Source organism: Scyliorhinus torazame, chromosome 13 (assembly GCF_047496885.1).
Source record: "Scyliorhinus torazame isolate Kashiwa2021f chromosome 13, sScyTor2.1, whole genome shotgun sequence".
NCBI lineage: Eukaryota > Metazoa > Chordata > Chondrichthyes > Carcharhiniformes > Scyliorhinidae > Scyliorhinus > Scyliorhinus torazame.
In genome coordinates, this window is record NC_092719.1 from 169131174 (window position 1) to 169151754 (window position 20581).

Here is a 20581-nt window from a genome sequence, read left to right on the forward strand (position 1 = left end):
TAAAGGACATTAATGAACCTGATAGTTTAAAAAAATATATATATATTTATTTAAAAATTTTAACAAATCAAAACAATTTTTTCCCCTTACAAACAATAACCCCCCCCCCCCAGGGTAACAAAATAACACAAAATCGCCCTGAGCAAGATGTATACGTGGTAAGATGATATATTTACAGAGCTTTATACACTGGCTCTTGCCCGTTCGTGCCAGTTTCCCCCACCCTCCATGTTATCCCCCGCTTGTCCGTCCCCTCAAGCAATCTCTTGTTTCCCTCTCCCCCCCCCCCCCGCCCCCCAGGGTTGCTGCTGCTGCTGCTGACCGACCTTCCTCTAACGCTCCGCGAGGTAGTCTAGGAACGGTTGCCACCGCCTGTAGAACCCCTGCGCAGACCCCCTTAAGGCAAACTTAATCCTTTCCAACTTTATGAACCCAGCCATGTCGTTTGTCCAGGCCTGCACACTAGGGGGCTTCGCCTCCTTCCACATTAGCAAGATCCTTCGCCGGGCTACCAGGGACGCAAAGGCCAGAATGCCGGCCTCATTCGCCTCCTGCACTTCCGGCTCGTCCACTACTCCAAATATTGCTAGCCCCCAGCTTGGCTTGGCCCGGACTTTCACCACCTGAGATATTGCTCCCGCCACTCCTCTCCAGAACCCCTCCAGTGCCGGGCATGACCAAAACATATGGACATGGTTCGCCGGACTCCCTGAACACCTTCCACATCTGTCCTCTACCCCAAAGAACCTACTCAACCTCGCCCCCGTCAAGTGCGCTCTGTGAACCACCTTAAATTGTATCAGGCTGAGCCTGGCACATGAGGAGGAGGAGGAATTGACCCTACCCAGGGCATCAGCCCACAAACCTTCCTCGATCTCCTCCCCCAGCTCCTCCTCCCATTTACCCTTCACCTCTTCTGCTAGCGCTTCCCCCTCTTCTTTCAACTCCTGGTGTATTTCCGACACCTTGCCCTCCCCGACCCATACACCCGAGATCACCTTGTCTTGAATTTCCTGTGTCGGGAGCAGCAGGAATTCCCTGACCTGTCGCCTCACAAAAGCCCTCACCTGCATATATCTGAATGCATTTCCCGGGGGTAGCTCAAACTTCTCCTCCAGTGCCCCTAGGCTCGCAAATGTCCCGTCAATGAACAGGTCCCCCATTCTTCTAATCCCCACCCGGTGCCAGCCCTGGAACCCCCCGTCCATCTTCCCCAGGACAAACCGGTGGTTACCCCTGATCGGGGACCACACCGAGGCTCCCACTGCACCCCTATGCCGTCTCCACTGGCCCCAGATCCTTAACATTGCCGCCACCACCGGGCTCGTGGTGTACTTTGATGACGAGAGCGGCAACGGTGCCGTCACCAGCGCCACCAAGCTCGTTCCTTTGCAGGACGTCATCTCCATCCTCTTCCATGCCGCCCCCTCTCCCTCCATAACCCACTTGCGGATCATCGCCACGTTTGCTGCCCAGTAGTAGCTCCCTAGGTTTGGCAGCCCAGCCCTCCTCGGTCCCTACTGCGCTCCAGGAACCCTCTCCTTACCCCCGGGGGTTTTGTTCGCCCACACAAACCCCATAATACTCCTACTTACTCTCCCGAAAAAGCCTTTGGTGATCACGATGGGGAGGCACTGGAACACAAACAAAAACCTCGGAAGGGCCACCATTTTTACCGACTGCACTCTACCCGCCAACGAGAGTGGCAACATGTCCTATCTTTTAAAGTCCACCTCCATTTGGTCCACCAACCTCGCCAGATTCAGTTTGTGTAGGGCCGCCCAGCTCCTGGCTATCTGGATCCCTAGATACCGAAAACTCCCCTCCGCCCTCCTCAGCGGTAGGTCCCCTATCCCTCTTTCTTGATCCCCTGCCTGTAGTACAAAAAGCTCGCTCTTCCCTACATTGAGCTTATAGCCCGAGAACTCCCCAAACTCCCTCAAAGTCTGCATGACCTCCATTGGGTCCGCCACGTACAGCAGCAGGTCGTCCGCGTATAGCGGCACCCGATGCTCTTCTCCCCCGCGGACCACCCCCCTCCTTTTATTAGACTCCCTCAGTGATATGGCCAAGGGTTCGATCGCCAATGCAAACAACAGGGGGGTCAGAGGGCACCCCTGCCTCGTTCCTCGGTACAGCCGAAAGTACTCCGACCTCCGCCAGTTCGTCACCACACTTGCCACCGGGGTGCTGTAAAGGAGCTTAACCCAGCTAATAAACCCTCCCCCGAACCCAAACCCAAGCAACACCTCCCAGAGGTACTCCCACTCAACTCGGTCATAGGCCTTTTCCGCGTCCATGGCTGCCACTATCTCCGCCTCTCCCTCCTCCGATGGCATCGTTATCATGTTTAAGAGCTGCCGCACATGCGTATTTAATTGCCTGCCCTTTACAAATCCCGTCTGGTCCTCATGTATCACCCCCGGGACACAGTCCTCAATCCTCGTGGCCAGCACTTTTGCCAATAGCTTAGCGTCCACATTTAAGGAACGAAATCGGCCTGTACGATCCACATTGCAGTGGGTCCTTGTCTCGCTTCAGAATCAAGGAAATTGTCGCCTCCGACATTGTCGGGGGCAGGGTCCACTCCTCTCTTGCCTCGTTAAAGGTCCTCACTAGTAGCGGGGCCAACAGGTCCGCATACTTTCTGTAGAACTCCACCGGGAACCCGTCCGGTCCCGGGGCCTTCCCCGCCTGCATGCTCCCCAAACCCTTACTCAGCTCCTCCAACCTGATTGGTGCCCCCAAACCAGCCACCTCTTGCTCCTCCACCCCCGGGTACCGCAGTTGGTCAGGGAATCTTCCCATCCCCTCTCCCCCCCCTCCCTCGCTGCCGCCCTCTTACGGAGCTGGTGTGCCAGCATCCGACTGGCCTTTTCCCCATACTCGTAGGTCGCCCCCTGCGCCTTCCTCCACTGTGCCTCCGCCTTCCCCGTGGTCAACAGGTCAAACTCCGTCTGGAGCCGTCGCCTTTCCCCAAGTAATCTTTCCTCCGGGGCCTCTGCGTATCTCCTGTCCACTCGCAAAATCTCCCCCACTAACCTCTCCCTTTCCCTGCCCTCTGTCTTCTCCCTATGAGCCCTGATGGAGATTAGCTCTCCCCTGATCACCGCCTTCAATGCCTCCCATACCACCCCCACTCGCACCTCCCCGTTGTCGTTGGCCTCCAAGTACCTTTCAATACACCCCCTTACCTTACCACACACCACCTCATCGGCCAGCAGTCCCACATCCAACCGCCACAGCGGGCGTTGGTCCCTCTCCTCTCCCAGCCCCACTTCCACCCAGTGCGGGGCATGGTCCGAAACGGCTATGGCCGAATACTCCGTCCCCTCCACCCTCGGGATGAGCGCCCTGCCCAGCACAAAGAAGTCTATCCGGGAGTATGCCTTGTGCAGTGGGAGAATAAAGAAAATTCCATGGCCTGTGGTCTTGCAAACCTCCATGGGTCCACTCCCCCCCCCCCCCCCCCCCCCCCCCCCCAAAAATCTGGTCCATAAACCCCCTGAGCACCCTGGCCGCCGCCGGCCTCTTTCCCGTCCTTGATCTGGAGCGGTCTAGTGCAGGGTCCAGCACTGTGTTAAAGTCCCCTCCCATTATCAGTCCTCCTACCTCCAGGTCTGGGATGCTTCATAAATCCAGCATCATCCCAGTTCGGGGCGTATACATTTACCAACACCACCCACGTCCCTTGCAACCTACCACTCATCATCGCGTATCTCCCTCCATTGTCCGCTACGATAGTCTTGGCCTCAAATGACACATGTTTTCCCACCAGAATTGCCACCCCTCTGTTTTTCGCGTCCAGTCCCGAGTGAAATACCTGTCCTACCCATCCCCTTCTTAACCTAACCTGGTCCACCACCTTCAGGTGTGTCTCTTGGAGCATAGCCAAGACTACCTTCAGTCCCTTCAAGTGCGCGAACACTCGAGCCCTCTTCACCGGTCCGTTCAGGCCCCTCACGTTCCACGTTATCAGCCAGATTGGAGAGGCTCTCACACACCCCACACCCCCGCCGACTAGCCATCTCCTTTTCTGGGCCAGTCCCGTGTCCGCGGCTCCGTCCCGGCCACCTCTTCTGTGTCCCATTCCCTTTCGGCCAGTGCAACAGCACCCCTGTTTCCCCCCCCTTTCTCCCCCCCCCCCCCCCCCCCCCCCCCGGGTAGCTTTGTTGCTCCCCCATATCACTCCCGTAAGTCAGCTGACGCCCGGATTCCCCTGCCATCCCTTTGACCCCCCCCGTGTGGGAATCTCCCCATCAGTAGACGTTCCTACGCTCCCCCTCCCACCTTTCTTCCCGCGCGCGGGAGAAAAAACCCGCGCTTTCCAGAGCCTGCCCCGCTCCCCCCTTACGCAGCTTCTGTTGCGGCCTTGTCTCTCGTCCCCAGCCCATATAACATTCCCTGCGCGTGCTTGCCCCCTATATACAACCGCCATCATACTTCAGCCCTCAAATACCCCCCACCCTCACAAAACCTCAATTTGAGTTCAACTTTTCAGTTAATATAAAGGTCCACGCCTCCTTCGGGTGTTTCGAAGTAGTAGTGTTGGCCATTATGTGTAACCCACAGTCGCGCTGGCTGCAACATTCCAAAGTTCACTCCTTTCCGATGCAGCACCGCTTTGGCCCGGTTGAAACCTGCTCTCCGCTTAGCGACCTCCGTGCTCCAGTCCGGGTATATTCTAATCTTAGCATTGTCCCACTTGCTGCTCCGCTCCTTCTTGGCCCATTTCAGGACCCTCTCTCTGTCTGTGAACCGGTGAAATCTCACCACCATCGCCCTTGGCGGCTCGTTTGTTTTGGGCTTCCTCGCCAGCACCCGGTGCGCCCCTTCCAGCTCCAGAAACCCCGGGGGGGCCTCCCCGCCCATCAGCGCCCCGATCATTGTGCCCGCATATGCCGCGGCGTCAGCCCCCTCCACTCCTTCTGGGAGACCCAGGATCCTCAAATTGTTTCTCCTCGACCTGTTCTCCAGGTCTTTGAGTCTTCCCACCCACGTCTTGTGTAGCGCCTCGTGCCGCTCCACTCTCACCGCCAGGCCCAAGAGCTCGTCCTCATTCTCACTCACTTTGTCCTGGATCTCCTGGATCTTCACCTCGTGGGCTTTCTGGGTTGCCCCAAATCCTTCAATTATTGCCAGCATAGGCACCACCATCTCCTTGCGCAGCTCCTCGAAGCATCGCTTGATGAATTCTTGCATCTCTTCTTTGTCCCCGGCCGCCGCCATTTTGTTTATTTTACCCTTCTTCTCCCGCTGCTCCAGTGCCGTTTTTTTGGCCGTTTCGCTGCGGGTCCGGTCCATACAGGTTAGTGGGGGACCTCTCTCCCCTCTTCCCCACGGGTTGGCTGTGTGAAAAGTCCCGTTGGGGCTCTTCTATCGAGCCCGAAAGTCCGTCTTCGCGGGAGCTGCCAATTCGTGCGGCTTAGCTCCGCATAGCCGCAACCGGAAGTCGCCCCAGATGGGTTTTTACGACAATTGACAATGGTTTCATGGTCATCATTAGACTTTTAATTCTAGATTTCTTTTTTAATTGAATTCAAATTTCACCAACTGCAAAATTTAAAATTGTACTTCCTACAGGTCCCAGTTGTTTTTACATATAACAGAATATTGGTCTTAAGACTGACTTCAGGACGCCACTGCATATTTCCCTCCATCCAAAAATATCTGTTCCCCACAACTCTCTACCTGCTGTCTTTTGTATGCAAATGACCACTGTCCTGTTAATGCCACTTGCTTCTATTTTCTGAATAAGTCTCTTGAGGTTCTTTATCAATAATGTCTTTTTAAAGTCACGATATACATCTGCACAACTATCATGAATCCTCTCTGTTACACTTCATCAAATTACTCAATTGGATCAGTCCGATGCGATTTGTCTTTAACTAGTCAATCTGCATTGACAATAAATAAAAATAGGAAATGCTGGAAAGACTCGTGACGTCTGGCAGCATCCTTGGAGAGTGAGACAGAGTTAATGGGCGGGATTCTCCATTACCCGACGCCGTTATCGTAATCGGCGATTGGCCAGAGAATCCCTGTTTATGACCGAATTGGATGCTCTGACCCCTCAAACGGCATCATCGAGGAGTACAAGGCCCTCCACCAATGCTCCGCCCCTGAATGGCTGAATTCTCGACCGCGCGAGGCACGTGTGCTGTCAGTTTTCGTGAACCCGCCATTACGGTTGCGGACTGTATCCAGCACCGCCACAGTCGGGTGGGAGCCGTTCTGCTGGCTGGGGGGGCTTAGGCGAGGCTGGGGGATCTCTTGGGGGGGGGGGGGGGGGGGGGGCCAGGGAGGCATCATCTGGCAGGTTGGGTCTGCGCGACCATGTTGTACGGCATGACCGCTGCAGGTCATCGCCATACACAGCCACGGACCCGGCAATTCTCCAGGCATTTATATCGGGAAGGCTGTGCGTTTAATGTGGCGCAGCTGCTAGCCCCTCACTGGTTTGAGGATTGGTGCTGGGGTGGCACCAGCTCTTCCGTTGTAAAGCTAGACACATCTTCCAGATGCCTCAAAATCAGAGAATCCAGCCCATAGAATTTTGTACCTGTATCTATTTTTATGCTGTCCAATCCAATATCTCATGCTCCATCCCGTATTCCAATATTTGTCTCTGCCTTCACAAAAGAGAATGAAGTTGAAGTATTTATTCAGGACAGTTATGCCCTGGCTCAGTTGCTAACGTGCTCCCCTCTGAATCAGAGGGGTCCTGGTTCCAGTGCCAATCCAAGACTTCAGCACAAAAATCAAGGCTGACACTTTAATGTAGTGCTAATAGGGCACTCCACTGTTGGAGGTGCCATCTACTGGATGAGATGTTGTGTCACCGTTGGCCTGCTCTGGATGTTAAAGATCCCATGACACTATTCAAAGAAGCGCAGGGGGAGTTATCCCTGGTGCCCTGCCAATGTTTATCTTCAAACAACCTTACAAAGAACACATTATCTGGTCATTATCACACTGCTGTTTTTGAGAGTTTGCTGATTGCGAATTGCCTGCCATATTTTCTACATCACAATAGTGCCGACACTTCAGAACATTTTTCATTGTCTGTAAAGCAGAGACATCCGCTGATCAAGAAAAGTGCTATATAAATGCAGCACTTTTTTGGGGGGGGGGATTTCTAATTGGCCTTACCATTCCTTAGAATACATTCACTTTCTATGTTTGTAAATTACTTTTGGATGTTTCTATTACCTGCTAATCTTCGCTCTTACTCTCTATTTGCCCTTGTAGGTGTTCTGTCTGTTTTTTAATTGTATATTCAGTGCCTAGATTTTGAGCGAATATTTGTTGCCTTTGCTGCAGTAATATACATTGGTTGCACCACTTCTGAGTCATGTTTGCTGCAAAGTAATCTAATTCCTTTTGCCACAAAGTTGTGATGTAAATTTGGTATGGGGCGATCAGGGAGCCCAACAAGCTAACTGGTAATGTTCATCCCCCAAATCATAAAATTTATATTTTATCAGCATAGCCCAGTAAAAGACTAGTTTGGCAGTTAAACTGCTTTCACCACAATGTTAAAGTTTTAAAGAGACAGCCACTAAATTGAAGCATTATTGAAAATACAGCCCTGTTGTCACAGAAGTCAAAAACAGAGTTTCTGTTGTTCCCTATGGAGAAGCTATAGCAGCATGCTGGCTTTTTAAGAGCTATCAATGCTCATTCACTGACTGGAGAATGAAGGCTGGTTACAAGAATCTTAGAATGATGCAGCACAGAAGGAGATCATTCAGCTCATTGAGTATATGTTGGCACTTTGAAATAGCTGCCCAACTTTCCCACTCTCTGCTCTTGCCCCACAAGCCCTGCAAATCATTTCCCTTCAAACATTTGTTCAATTCCCTGAATGGGATTAATGGCTGTAGAAGGGTCATATGCACTTGAAACGTTAGCATGTTTATCTCATTGAATCATGGAATTTACAGTGCAGAAGGAGGCCATTTGGCCCATCGAGTCTGCACCGGCCTTTGGAAAGAGCTCCCTACCTAAGCCCACACTTCCACCCTATCCCTGTAACACCACCTAACCTTTTTCGGACACTAAGGGCAGTTTAGCATTGCCAATCCACCTAACCTGCACATCTTTGGACTGTGGGAGGAAACTGGAGCACCCGGAGGAAACCCACGCAGACACTGGGAGAATGTGCAGACTCCGCACAGACAGTGGCCAAGCTGGGAATTGAACCTGGGACCCTGGCTGTGAAGCAACTGTGCTAACCATTGTGCTACCATGCTGCCCTCGCTCCACAAATGCTGCCAGACCTGTTGGGTTTATTTCTGTTTTTATTTCAGATTCCCAGCATCACGGTAGCATAGTGGATAGCACAATTGCTTCACAGCTCCAGGGTCCCAGGTTCGATTCCAGCTTGGGTCACTGTCTGTGCGGAGTCTGCACATCCTCCCCGTGTGTGCGTGGATTTCCTCCGGGTGCTCCGGTTTCCTCCCACAGTCCAAAGATGTGCGGGTTAGGTGGATTGGCCATGATAAATTGCCCTTAGTGTCTAAAATTGCCCTTAGTGTTGGATGGGGTCACTAGGTTATGGGGATAGGGTGGAGGTGTTGACCTTGGGTAGGGTGCTCTTTCCAAGAGCTGGTGCAGACTCGATGGGCCGAATGGCCTCCTTCAGCACTGTAAATTCTATGATAAACAGTATTTTGCTTTTATTAGAGCTCGGCAAAACCTGTGTAGGTTCTAATGTTGAACAGAAATACAGTTTTGGTCTGCACTGCATCCCCCTTTGTTAACTAGCCAACAAGCACATAAGTAAATGATGAAGACAATGAGTTTCTATTGGCAAAACAAGGCCTGCAATATTATGAAGTATTAAACAAGTACAATTTATGATAAATGACAGATGTTAAGGGTAATTTACATAATATTCGAGGTGCCCTCTCCCAAACCTGATTTACAATGAAAATTGAACAGAAATGCAAAGTTAGCTGATGAGTAATGAGATAAGTGCATTTAAAATTAAGAAAGGGAAGTATTGAAGAAAATAAACAAGGTCTCTGGCCTAGCTGGATTGCAACAAAGTATTTTTAAAGAATGTGGGGAAGTGATAGTAGATGCATTACTGCTCATGTTTAGTAATTCAGGTGTAGCAGCAGAGGACAGTGGGGTAACTAATGTAATTCACTGGATAAAAGCAAATTACTGCGGATGCTGGAATCTGAAACGACAAAGAGTCATCGGACTCGAAACGTTAGCTCTTTTCTCTCCCTACAGATGCTGCCAGACCTGCTGAGATTTTCCAGCATTTTCTCTTTCGTAACTAATGTAATTGTTATATTTAAGAAGGGAGACAGAATATGTCTCTGGAATTATAGAGCAGTCATCCTAATGGCAGTGTTAGGAAATGTAATTTAACCTCTACTAAAAGAGAGAATAGAAGAACATCTGGAAATGAAAAATATAATGATCAATAGTCAGCAGGGAAAATCGTGCTTGAGCAAGAATTTTTTGAGGAGGTGAAAGAGTAGATGATGAGAATGCAGCAATTTATATGGATTTTCAGAATACCTTTTGATAAGGTACCCCAGAATGGACCAATTAGATCACAAAATGTGGAATTAAGGGACTCTCTACTTGTCTGGATGAGCACAGCTCCAATACAGTCAGGAACTCAATACCACCCATGACAAATCAGCCTGCTTGATAGCTACCGCCTCACTACAATAAACATTCAAGCCCTCCACCATCAATCAATCAATGACACTGTCTACAAGGTGCACTGCAGCAACTCACCAAGGTGCCTTTGACAGCACCTTTCGAACTCGCAACCACTACTACCTCAAAGGCAACAAATCATGGGAATACCACCATCTTCAAATTCCCCTTCTTGTCGTTTACCGTCCTGACTTGGAACTATATTGCAGTTCCTTCACTGTTGCTGGGTCAAAATCATGGAACTCCTCTTGTGACAGCACTGTGGATGTTCCTGCACCACATGGACTGTAGCCGTTCAAGAAGGCAGCCCCCCCACCGCCTTTGCAAGATTAGTTAGGGATGGACAATAGATGCAAGCTGAGCCAGTGACACTCCTATCTCGTGAAACAATTTTGAAGTGACAGAATTGATTGCTCGCTTACGTCAAGCCAAAATCAGAGTGGCAGTAAAGGGTAGTTATTCTGAAGGTGGAAAATAGTGTTCCACAAGGAACAGTACTGGGACTACTACTGTTCACAAGTTATGTTAATGATATGGACTTTGGAATCAAAGACACCATTTGTAAATTTGCAGATGACAATTGGAAGGGATAGCAATACTGAAGAGGACTGCAACAAATTACAGGAGGACATTAATAAACTTGCAGAATGGACAAATAATTGGCAAATGAAGTTCCATGCAAATACATGTGAGGTGGCACAGTATGGTAGGAAGAACAGGGAGGACACTTATTACTTGGAAGGTGCGAGTCCAGGTGCAAGGGGAAGAGAATTGGAGTTCAAATACACCATTCACTAAACGTTATGCCATAGATTCGCAAGGCTATATTTTGTTTTCAAAAAACAAGGATTAGGCTTTATTTATGGAGGAATAGACTTGAAAAGTAGGAATGTTTAACTAAACCTGTATGAACCATGGTTAGACCACACTTGGATGCAGTTCTGGTCGCCATATTGTAAAAAGACTATAGAGGCACTGGGGAGGATGCAGAGAAGGTTTAGAAGGATATTATCAGATATACTTGGGTGCACCATCAGGAAACGGTTGACAGGAGGGGTTGGGGCAAGAAGGACCTTTGGTGAATGACCTCGTAATATTAGGAAAGGTTTTGACAGATTGGATACAGAAAAATGTTTCCTTTTGTGGGGAAGAGCATAACTAGAAGCCATCAACACGGGATAGTCACCAAGAAATGCAATGCGGAATGCAGAAGAAATGTCTTTACTCATAAGTAAGAATATGGAATTCATTACCACAGGGAGCAATTGAAGTGAATAGTATAGATGTATTTAAGAGGAGGCTAGACAGGAATGAGGGGCAAAGGACGAGATGGTAGGTGACCTGAGTAGAGCATAAACACTGGCACGAAAAAGTTGGGCCGAATGGGCTGTTTCTGTGCCGTTAATCATTTGTAATGTTATGCAAGCTATTTACTGGCACAGGTGGCCTGCAGTTGTCTCAAAACTGGGCCCTTGTTGTTGTCGACGTATTCCGGGTGAGCTGCTCGTGTCAGTTTCACCTCCATAGGCTCACTCCAAAGAAACAAGAATGTCAGTCTGTCACCAGCAGCCCTCTGTTAAGTTCCATGAGGTTTGGCCAGCCAACAGTGGGATGAGGGTTGTTGGTGGAGGTGGAATGCTGCAACTGTGGAGTCAACCAGATGCCTCCAACTCATTTCAGTTTACCAGAAAATCAATTTGAAAAGAAATACACCTCACATTTATCTTTTGGTGACTGCAGGAGCCTCTGAATCCTGAGTGGGTAGGCCCATAACTGTACCAAGTCGTCAGGTCAAATTTTACAAAGGGGCCCTTCAAACATTCACCCTCTCTTAAACATATTTAGGTGGGTAAACACCTAGTTTTAGGCTTGGGCTTCCAACCCACCCCAAACTTAGTAGTGGGGCCAATGCACATGCCCTTTCATTGCTAAATTGGAATAATTTGTGCCTGTTTTGCACCCAAAAATAGGCAACTAATTTTATTATCCACTCTATTGTCATCCTCCAGCTCAATGAAAGTTATTTGCTAGCCATTAAATGCTGATAATCGGCATGCCACAATGTAAATGACCATGCATAAAACAGAGTCGGCAACTGGTGTTAGAATTCATTTATAAGCAAGTGACAATTATAGAACGTGCATATTCCTGCCACTTGTCATTAATTTTGTTCAATTTTGCCTCATTTGGCAAGAACCATGCAGTTGAAACCAAAATCTCATTTGTAGCCAACCACAGAGGGACCTGAATCAACTCAACTGTCAAATGAGTAGATATTGATTTTCATTTTTTTTACATAATGGTTTGTTTTTACTCTTGGCAATGATCCCAGTAATCAAATATTGCAATTCAGACAAATTAGCGTGTGGCAGGGAATAGACCAATAAAACAGCTGTGAATGGGCAATAACAATCTAGGTGGGGGACAGTGCTTTGAGATTCCAGTGTTTGTCAATTTATTTTGTTCTTTTTTTTTCTATCTTTCCCAGATTTGCTTTTTCTTTGCAACTTGTCATTTCCTTCCTCTCTTCCTACTGTGTTACTTAACTTCTTTCTCCTTTTTTAAAATGTATTTTGTTACAAACATATATCAAAACAGGTTACATCAAATAAACATCCTGGGAAGCATACTTCCCAGCAATCAGCTATACAGTCTGTACAGATTTTTTCCCTTCCGCCCCCCCACCCCCACCCCAGCCCCCCCACCCCGTCCCCCACGACAAACAGCTCCTCAAACACAGTCACAAACATCGCCACTTTTTCTCAAACCCCCCTGCAGAGCCCCTTAGCTCATACTTTAACTTCTCCAATTGCAGGAAGTGGCACAGGTCACCCAACCAAGCCGCTACCACCAGTGGCCATGCCGACCGCCACTCCAGTAAAATCTGCCGCCGTGCAATTAGCGAGGCGAAGGCCACAACATCGGCCTTCCTCTTCTCCATGAGCTCCAGCTCCTCTGAAACCTCATATATCGCCACCAAAGGGTCGGGTCCACCTCCTCCTCCTCTATCCTGGCTAAGACCGCAGACACTCCCATCCAGAATCTTCCCAATTTTTCGCAACCCTAAAACATGTGTGCCTGATTTGCTGGCCCCTGCCCACACCTCTTACACTCATCTGCTACCCCCCGAAAGAACCAACTCATTCTCACCCGAGTCTTATGAACCCTGTGCACCACCTGTAACAGTATTAGGCATCCTTGCACAAGAAGAGGTCCCATTTACCCTATGCAGTGCCTCACTCCATACTTCAATTGATTTCCCCTCCCAACTCCATTTCTCCTTAATCTTCACCATCCGCTCGCCTTCCCTCCCCTTCCACATCCGGAAGCAGCAGTCACTCCAGCAGGGTGTATCCCGGCAACCTAGGGTACCCCTTCCAGACCTTTTTAACTTCTTTCTCCTACCTGTCTGTCTTAACCCATATCTGTCATTTTGTATTTCCTTTTTGTCTCTAACTTCTTCAGTGATTTGGAGAGTGAGGCCCCAAGGAGGGTGTTAGCCCATCCCCTGGCTGCAGTGCAAGTTTTCCATTCTCATGGAGGGAAATGTGGGATTGATCTTGACCCTCCTCGGTCGCCAAAGGTGAAATAAGAAAACAATTTATTTGCAAGGTGCCGAGAGCAGTCCAATGGAGACCAATTCAGGAAGCCAGGTTTTCAAATGATGCAAAGTTCCTGTTCGAGCAATCCTAATGCAGTTAACATCACAAATTGCAAAAGTAATTATTTTAAATGTTTTCCCATTTCATAGAATAGAATCTCTACAGTGCAGAAGGAGGCCATTCAGCCCATCAAGTCTGCACCTACTTAACCCCATGTCTCCACATGATCCCCGTAACCCTCCCTAACCTTTTTGGGACACCAGGGGTAATTTAGCATGGTCAATCCACCTAACCTGCACATCTTTGGACTGGGAGAGGAAACTGGAGCGCACAGAGGAAATTCCCGCAGATACTCAGCAGACACGAGTTGAAAGTTACCAGGTCAGAATTGAACCCGGGTCTCTGGAGTTGTGAGGCAGTAGTGCTAACCACTGTGCCGCCCATTATTGTCACTCCTTGAAACAGCATCTGATGGGAAAATGTGTTAAAGGAGGGCCAGCGTGGGCCATAAAACTGGTTCTTCGACTATCATAATGCATCCTTTTACATTTGTTTTCCTGAATGAAATGGTGCAAGGATCCACTCCCTCTTGCTATCAGCATTACGAAATCCGAAAGAAGCTCGTCTCCTTTGGGCTGACAGCAGGGGAGGCCGGAGCTATGCAGTAACATGTCATGTGACTGATCTCACGTCTTCGCCCAGAAGTGGAATAGAAGTTCAGCGCTGGGAAGAGGGTTGAGTGCCGAGTCCAAACGAGCAGGAAACCGCACAGCATGTAACTCCTCAGAATAATTAGTTTGGGAGAGGGACGGAGCAGACCGTTCGGGACATTTATATATTTTTTAAAAGAACGGCTCAAAATCACAGAAAATGTGGAACCAGGCAAGGGCTTCGGCTGGATTTCCCCGGGGAATGTTAGTTAAATCGGGTAAGACGTACAAGCAGCATGTGTAAAATAAGAAGCGCGATTCGCTGAATATTACCTTTCTGGCTGACACATTCTTTGTCAGTAAGCGTTGGAATGAAAATGTATTCTTTGACTGAATGTTAAGGAATTGTTTTCACTTTTAAGGATCTTGAGCAGAGCACGAATACTTGTTTAAGTGTGGTCAAACCTGTACTGCAGAATGCCATTTTTGATGTAACTTACTTTGCAGTAATCATACAGAAGAAGAATTGATTCTGATGTGTGTAAAAGTGCAAATCCACACACTTGTCTATTTCGAGAGCTGAAAGGGGGAAACTTGTCTTTCTGTTAAGCCTTGTTGGCTGTGGATGAAAGCGACTACATTCATTCCTACTCCCCAGTGGACACTGAGAACAGAAGTTCCTGCTGGCAAGCCTGTATGTCAAGGCAACACCTTCCAGTTAGTGTTTGTTTGCTGTGAGGCTGACTGACAAGGGAACAAGTCCGAACATTGATTTGTGCGAGTGCGAGGGGGCAGCTTCGGCTACACTTGGAGAGTCTGTGTACATAAAAGTATAAAGCTGCTGTTCAGTGACCATGGCAACCCCTTGTTACATAGATGAGAGCATAAGCATCTTTTGGGGAAAATTTCGCGAATAGGGAATTGAAACGAGGCTTTGTAACCTCCTTTTTCTGAATAAAATATAATTGAATTAGCGAGCGATATGCTTATTAAAATTGCGAACGCAAATATGAGCATTTTGCAAAATCAGTGACCACGTGACAAAAGCTTACCTTTGCAAAGTTTATTTTTTGTGTTAACACAGCAGTTGAATAATGGTGAATGAAGCAATGCATATTCATGAGGCGTAATCTGCTTTTAATTTCATTGAAGTGGAAAGATTCACACAGTGACCTGAATTGTCCCCGATCTCATCACGGAGCCAAACATTGTAGTTTGATCGGGGTATCATTGCAAGAACAGGCAGAATTAGGCATAGCAAGAGTCAATTTAGCACTTTCCCTTTGTGTGGACCTGGACCTAACATCAAGTTTAGTTATCAATCAACATTTTCACAAATTGGCAGGGCGCTGAGGTGACAGAGAGAGAACTCACCCGATCATCTTAATTACTCACCTCTTCGCCCAAGGGACCCTTGCAATGATGTGAATCTCCTAGCAAAGGTTTGCTAGTTACTATGGTAATGAGTGATTTAGTTTTGTGTCCTCCCAGACTGAAATCCCTTTCAGGCTAATATTACATGTGTGCAATATCAATTCCACCACAGGGCAAATATTAGTTTTAAAAAGGTTAGATTGTGGCCTGGAGTTTCCTACGGGTTCACAACCCGGAAGTGTCACCCCAAATTATGCCTATCTATTCCCATGCCTGACCGCCAATCTCAAAATTGCACTTGCATTTCACGCACATTTTATTAACATCCCAATTGCAAAAAATAAGCGTAACTGACGATGTTACGGCGCAGAAGGAGGCTATTCGGCGTCTGCACCGACTTTCCGAACGGGACCCTGCATTTTCCCCGTGCCCCTGCACATTATGTCTATTCAATTAGTCCTATGTCCTGTTCTTGAGTTTTCGCTCAATTAAGGTGTTTTTTGTTGTTGCTGCAATTCGCCTAATATCTGTCCAACTGGCGCAAAGGGTCGAGGAATTTTAAGCACAAACTGCAACAGCACAATTCTTATTTCCCCAATCATTTGTACTAACTTTCAAATATCATACTAGGAGACCCGCGTCTATCTAGGTGAATTAATCATGATTAGAATTTTCACTAGTTGTACTCATTTGAAGGAGGCTCCAAAATTCATGTTGGGCTCTTTGAGGCAAGGTGATAATGGGCATGTTTTGAAGGACTTACTTGAACTAATTATTTACACCAATCTAATTATATTTTCAGTAGTGTAAAATTAGATTATGCCAAATCTTCCGTTTCCAGCTGGACATTGTAAACATTAAACTTATTCAACTGATCCCCCGATCGAGAATTAAGCTATCCTTAGCCTGCATAATTTTTATTGTCACAAGTAGGCTTACATTAACACTGCAATGAAGTTACTGTAAAAATCCCCCTAGTTGCCACACTCCAGCGCCTGTTCGGCTACACAGAGGGAGAATTCACCGAACTGCACATCTTTCGGGACTTGTGTGAGGAAACCGGAGCACCCGGAGGAAACCCACACAGACACGGAGAATGTGCAGACTCTGCACAGACAGTGACCCAAGCTGGGAATCTAATCTGGGACCCTCGCGCTGTGAAGCAACAGTGCTAACCACTGTGCTATTGTGCTGTCCTGATGTCAGCCTGAATTCACAGTTTAGCGCAATGTCCATTCAGACGTTTAAAATTGCCTTCCAGATAGTGCTGCTTGTTCAGTGCCATACATTCCTCCTATGTCTTCACAGGATACCTTAGATTCCTGAAGGATGAGACCTGGATGAGGCACAAAAGCTCAAAGTATTAGCATGCAGCGGTATATGTAATCTTAAATGCATACTGAGACCTTCACTTAACCGCACCCAAGCACAGGGTCGTGATTTACATTCTTAATCTTCATTTAGTAACCCAGGAATCCCTGTAGTGGCCTTAACATAGTCCAAGTTTTTATTAATCGCAGCAATTACTGGTGTTACCTCAATTGTCGTTGTACTGGACAGGCTATAAATACCACTGAGTTTTTGAAATCCATGGGCTGCTTGCATTTTACAAGTCACAACGTTCACAAAGTTGAAGGCGGCCTGTTTATTTCAATGTGCAGTACGTTCCAGATTGCTGCATGACCATGCACTGGCCCTCTCTCCAGAAGGAGGCCCCATTCCACTTTCACCTCTGGTCCCAAACCATCTCTCCTTCTTCAACAGGTCACATAGTTTAACCCTTGTGTATTCCAGTCTACCTCCCTTCTCAGTGGTCATTCCCCCCCCCCCCCCCCCCAAACACCCCCAACCAGTGACCTGTGTCAAAGTTCATGGGGCCTGGAGGGCAGACGCCTCTGGCACTTGTTGCTAACTTTGCCTTAGTTCAATTGCTCTGTTTTATTACTTTTGCTCTCGAGTCGCCAGGTATCTTTATGATACCGCCACGAGGTTCAAGTCCGAATAATGATCAATAATCCAATACACCTCCAGCTTCTATGAAACGGACTCGAAGTGTAACGGCCACAAAAGTAGCATTGGAGCAACGGGAAAAACCGGGGGGAAAAGACAAAATGGCGGCGGCCAGAGACAAAGTGGAGCTGCAGGAGTTTATCAAGCACTGCTTCGAGGAGCAGCGCGAGGAGATGCGTAAGGAAATGCTGGCGCCTATGCTTTCGGCAATCGAAGGACTAGGGATCACCCAGAAGGCCCACGAGGTTCAGATCCAGGAGGTACAAAAAAGAGTTGGTCAGAACGAGGACGAGATCTCGGGCCTGGTGGTGAGAGTGGAGCAGAACGAGGCGCTACACAGGAGGTGGGCGGGAAGACTCGAAGACCTGGAGAACAGGTCGAGGAGAAAGAATCTGAGGATCCTGGGTCTCCCTGAAGGAGCGGAGGTGGCCGATGCCGGGGCATACTCGAGCACGATGCTCGGGGTGATGATGGGCGCGGAGGCCCCTTCGAGGCTGCTGGAGTTGGACGGGGCACACTGGGTGCTGGCGAGGAGGCCCCGGGCAAATGAGCCGCCAAGGGCGATGGTGGTGAGGTTCACGGACAGAGAGTGAGTCCTGAAATGGGCCAAGAAGGAGCGGAGCAGCAAGTGGGACAATGCAGAGATCCGAATATACCCGGACTGGAGCACGGAGGTTGCAAAGCGGAGAGCGGGTTTCAACCGGGCCAAAGCGGTGTTGCACCGGAAAGAAGTGAAATTCAGAATGCTGCAGCCAGCGCGATTGTGGGTCACATACAAGGGCCAACACTATTACTTTGAAACGCCTGAAGAGGCGTGGACCTTTGTACAAGCCGAAAAGTTGGACTCTAACTGAGGGTTTGTGAGGGTGGGGGGGATATTTGAGGTTTGATGTGTGATGGTTGTTGTATATAGGGGGTCAATCACAATCACGCGCAGGAAATGTTACATGGGCTGGGGGAGAGAGACAAGGCCGCGACAGGTTCTGCGCCAGAGGGGGCGGAGCGGGCTTTGGAAAGCGCGGGTTTTTTTTTGTTTTTCCCGTGTGCGGGAATAAAGGAGAGAGGGGGAACTCCCACACGGGGAGGTCAATGGGATAGTGGGGGTCAGCAGGTGTCAGCTGACTTACGGGAGTGACATGGGGGGAGCAAAAAAGCTAGACAGGGGTCTAGCGGGGGGGAGGGAATGGGGGGGAAAAAGGGTTGCTGCTGCACTGGCCGAAAGGGAATGGGACATAAAAGAGGTGGTCGGGACGGGGGTCCCCCGTCTGGGGGACTGGAGGGTGAGGGACGCGTGGACACGGGACTGGCCCAGAAAAGGAGATGGCTAGTCTGCGCGGGTGAGGGGGGGGAAGGGGGTGAGAGCCCCTCCAATTTCGGCTGATAACGTGGAACGTGAGTGGCCTGAATGAGCCGGTGAAGAGGGCTCGAGTGTTCGTGCACTTAAAGGGACTGAAGGCAGACGTGGTCATGCTCCAAGAGACACACCTGAAGGTGGTGGACCAGGTCAGGTTAAGAAAGGGATGGGTAGGACAGGTATTCCACTCGGGACTGGACGCGAAGAATAGAGGGGTGGCAATATTGGTGGGAAAGTGGGTGTCATTTGAGGCCAAGACTATTGTAGTGGACAATGGAGGGCGATATGTAATGGTGAGCGGTGGGTGGTGTTGGTAAACGTATACGCCCCGAACTGGGATGATGCAGGATTCATGAAGCGCATGCTGGGGCGCATTCCGGACCTGGAGATAGGAGGCCTGATAATGGGAGCGGACTTCAATACAGTGTTGGATCCAGCACTGGACCGCTCCAAATCAAGGACTGGAAAGAGGCCGGCGGTGGCCAAGGTGCTCGGGGGGCGTTTATGGATCAGATGGGGGCAGTGGACCCATGGAGGTTTGCAAGGCCGCAGGCCAGGGAATTTTCTTTCTTCTCCCACGTACACAAAGCCTACTACCGGATAGATTTTTTTTGTTCTGGGCAGGGCGCTCATCCCGAGGGTGGAGGGGACGGAGTATTCGGCCATAGCCGTTTCGGACCATGCCCCGCACTGGGTGGAACTGGCGCTGGGAGAGGAGAGGGACCAACGCCCGCTGTGGCGGCTGGATGTGGGACTGCTGGCGGACGAGGTGGTGTGTGGGAAGGTGAGGGGGTGTATCGAAAGGTACTTGGAGGCCAACGACAACGGGGAGGTGCGGGTGGGGGGTATGGGAGGCGGTGATCAGGGGAGAGCTAATCTCCATTAGGGCTCATAGGGAGAAGACCGAGGGCATGCAAAGGGTGCGGTTAGTGGGGGAGATTTTGAGAGTGGACAGGAGATGCGCAGAGGCCCCGGAGGAAAGAGTACTTGGGGAAAGACGACGGCTCCAGACGGAGTTTGACCTGTTGACCACAGGGAAGGCGGAGGCACAGTGGAGGAAAGCGCAGGGGGCGACCTACGAGTATGGGGAAAAGGCTAGTCGGATGCTGGCACACCAGTTCCGTAAGAGGATGGCAGCGAGGGAAATAGGGGGAGTCAAGGATGGAAGGGGAGCCACGGTTCGGAGTGCGACAAAACTAAACGAGGTATTAAAGGCCTTCTATGAAGAGCTGTACAGATCCCAGCCCCCAGCGGGGGAAGAGGGGATGAGACGATTCCTAGACCAACTGAGATTCCCGAGGGTGGAAGAGCAGGAGATGGCTCGCTTGGGGGCACCAATTGGGTTGGAGGAGCTGAGCAAGGGTTTGGGGAGTATGCAGGCGGGGAAGGCCCCGGGACCGGACGGGTTCCCGGTGGAGTTCTACAGGAAGTATGTAGACCTGTTGGCCCCGTTACTAGTGAGGACCTTTAACGAGGCAAGAGAGGAGGGGACCCTGCCCCCGACAATGCCGGAAGCGACAATTTCTTTGATCTTAAAGCGGGACAAGGACCCACTGCAATGTGGATCGTACAGGCCGATCTCGCTCCTCAATGTGGATGCAAAGTTGCTGGCAACAGTGCTGGCCACGAGGATCGAGGACGGTGTCCCTGGGGTGATCCATGAAGACCAAACGGGATTTGTAAAGGGCAGGCAATTAAACACAAACGTGCGGCGGCTTTTAAACATGATGATGATGCCATCGGAAGAGGGAGAGGCGGAGATATGGTAGCTATGGACGCGGAGAAGGCCTTTGACCGAGTAGAGTGGGAGTACCTCTGGGAGGCGCTGCGTAGGTTTGGGTTCGGGGGAGGGTTTATTAGTTGGGTTAAGCTCCTTTACAGAGCCCCGGTGGCGAGTGTAGTGA

At 49.6% G+C, this 20581-nt stretch overlaps 1 protein-coding gene across 3 annotated transcripts in view; it reads left to right on the forward strand.

Moving 5' to 3' along the window:
* Nucleotides 1–20581, forward strand: part of LOC140388359 (actin-associated protein FAM107A-like) — a 359626-nt gene that overhangs the window by 205451 nt on the left and 133594 nt on the right. Inside the window, exon 1 of one of the 3 annotated variants that reach the window (XM_072472390.1) lies at nt 13984–14217. The exons of the other annotated variants lie outside the window; for them this stretch is intronic. Within the exon in view, the coding sequence (XP_072328491.1) occupies nt 14160–14217 (58 nt within the window). The 5' untranslated portion in view covers nt 13984–14159. Of the gene's footprint in view, nt 1–13983; nt 14218–20581 lie in introns of those variants that run through there. 3 annotated transcript variants of the gene reach the window in all.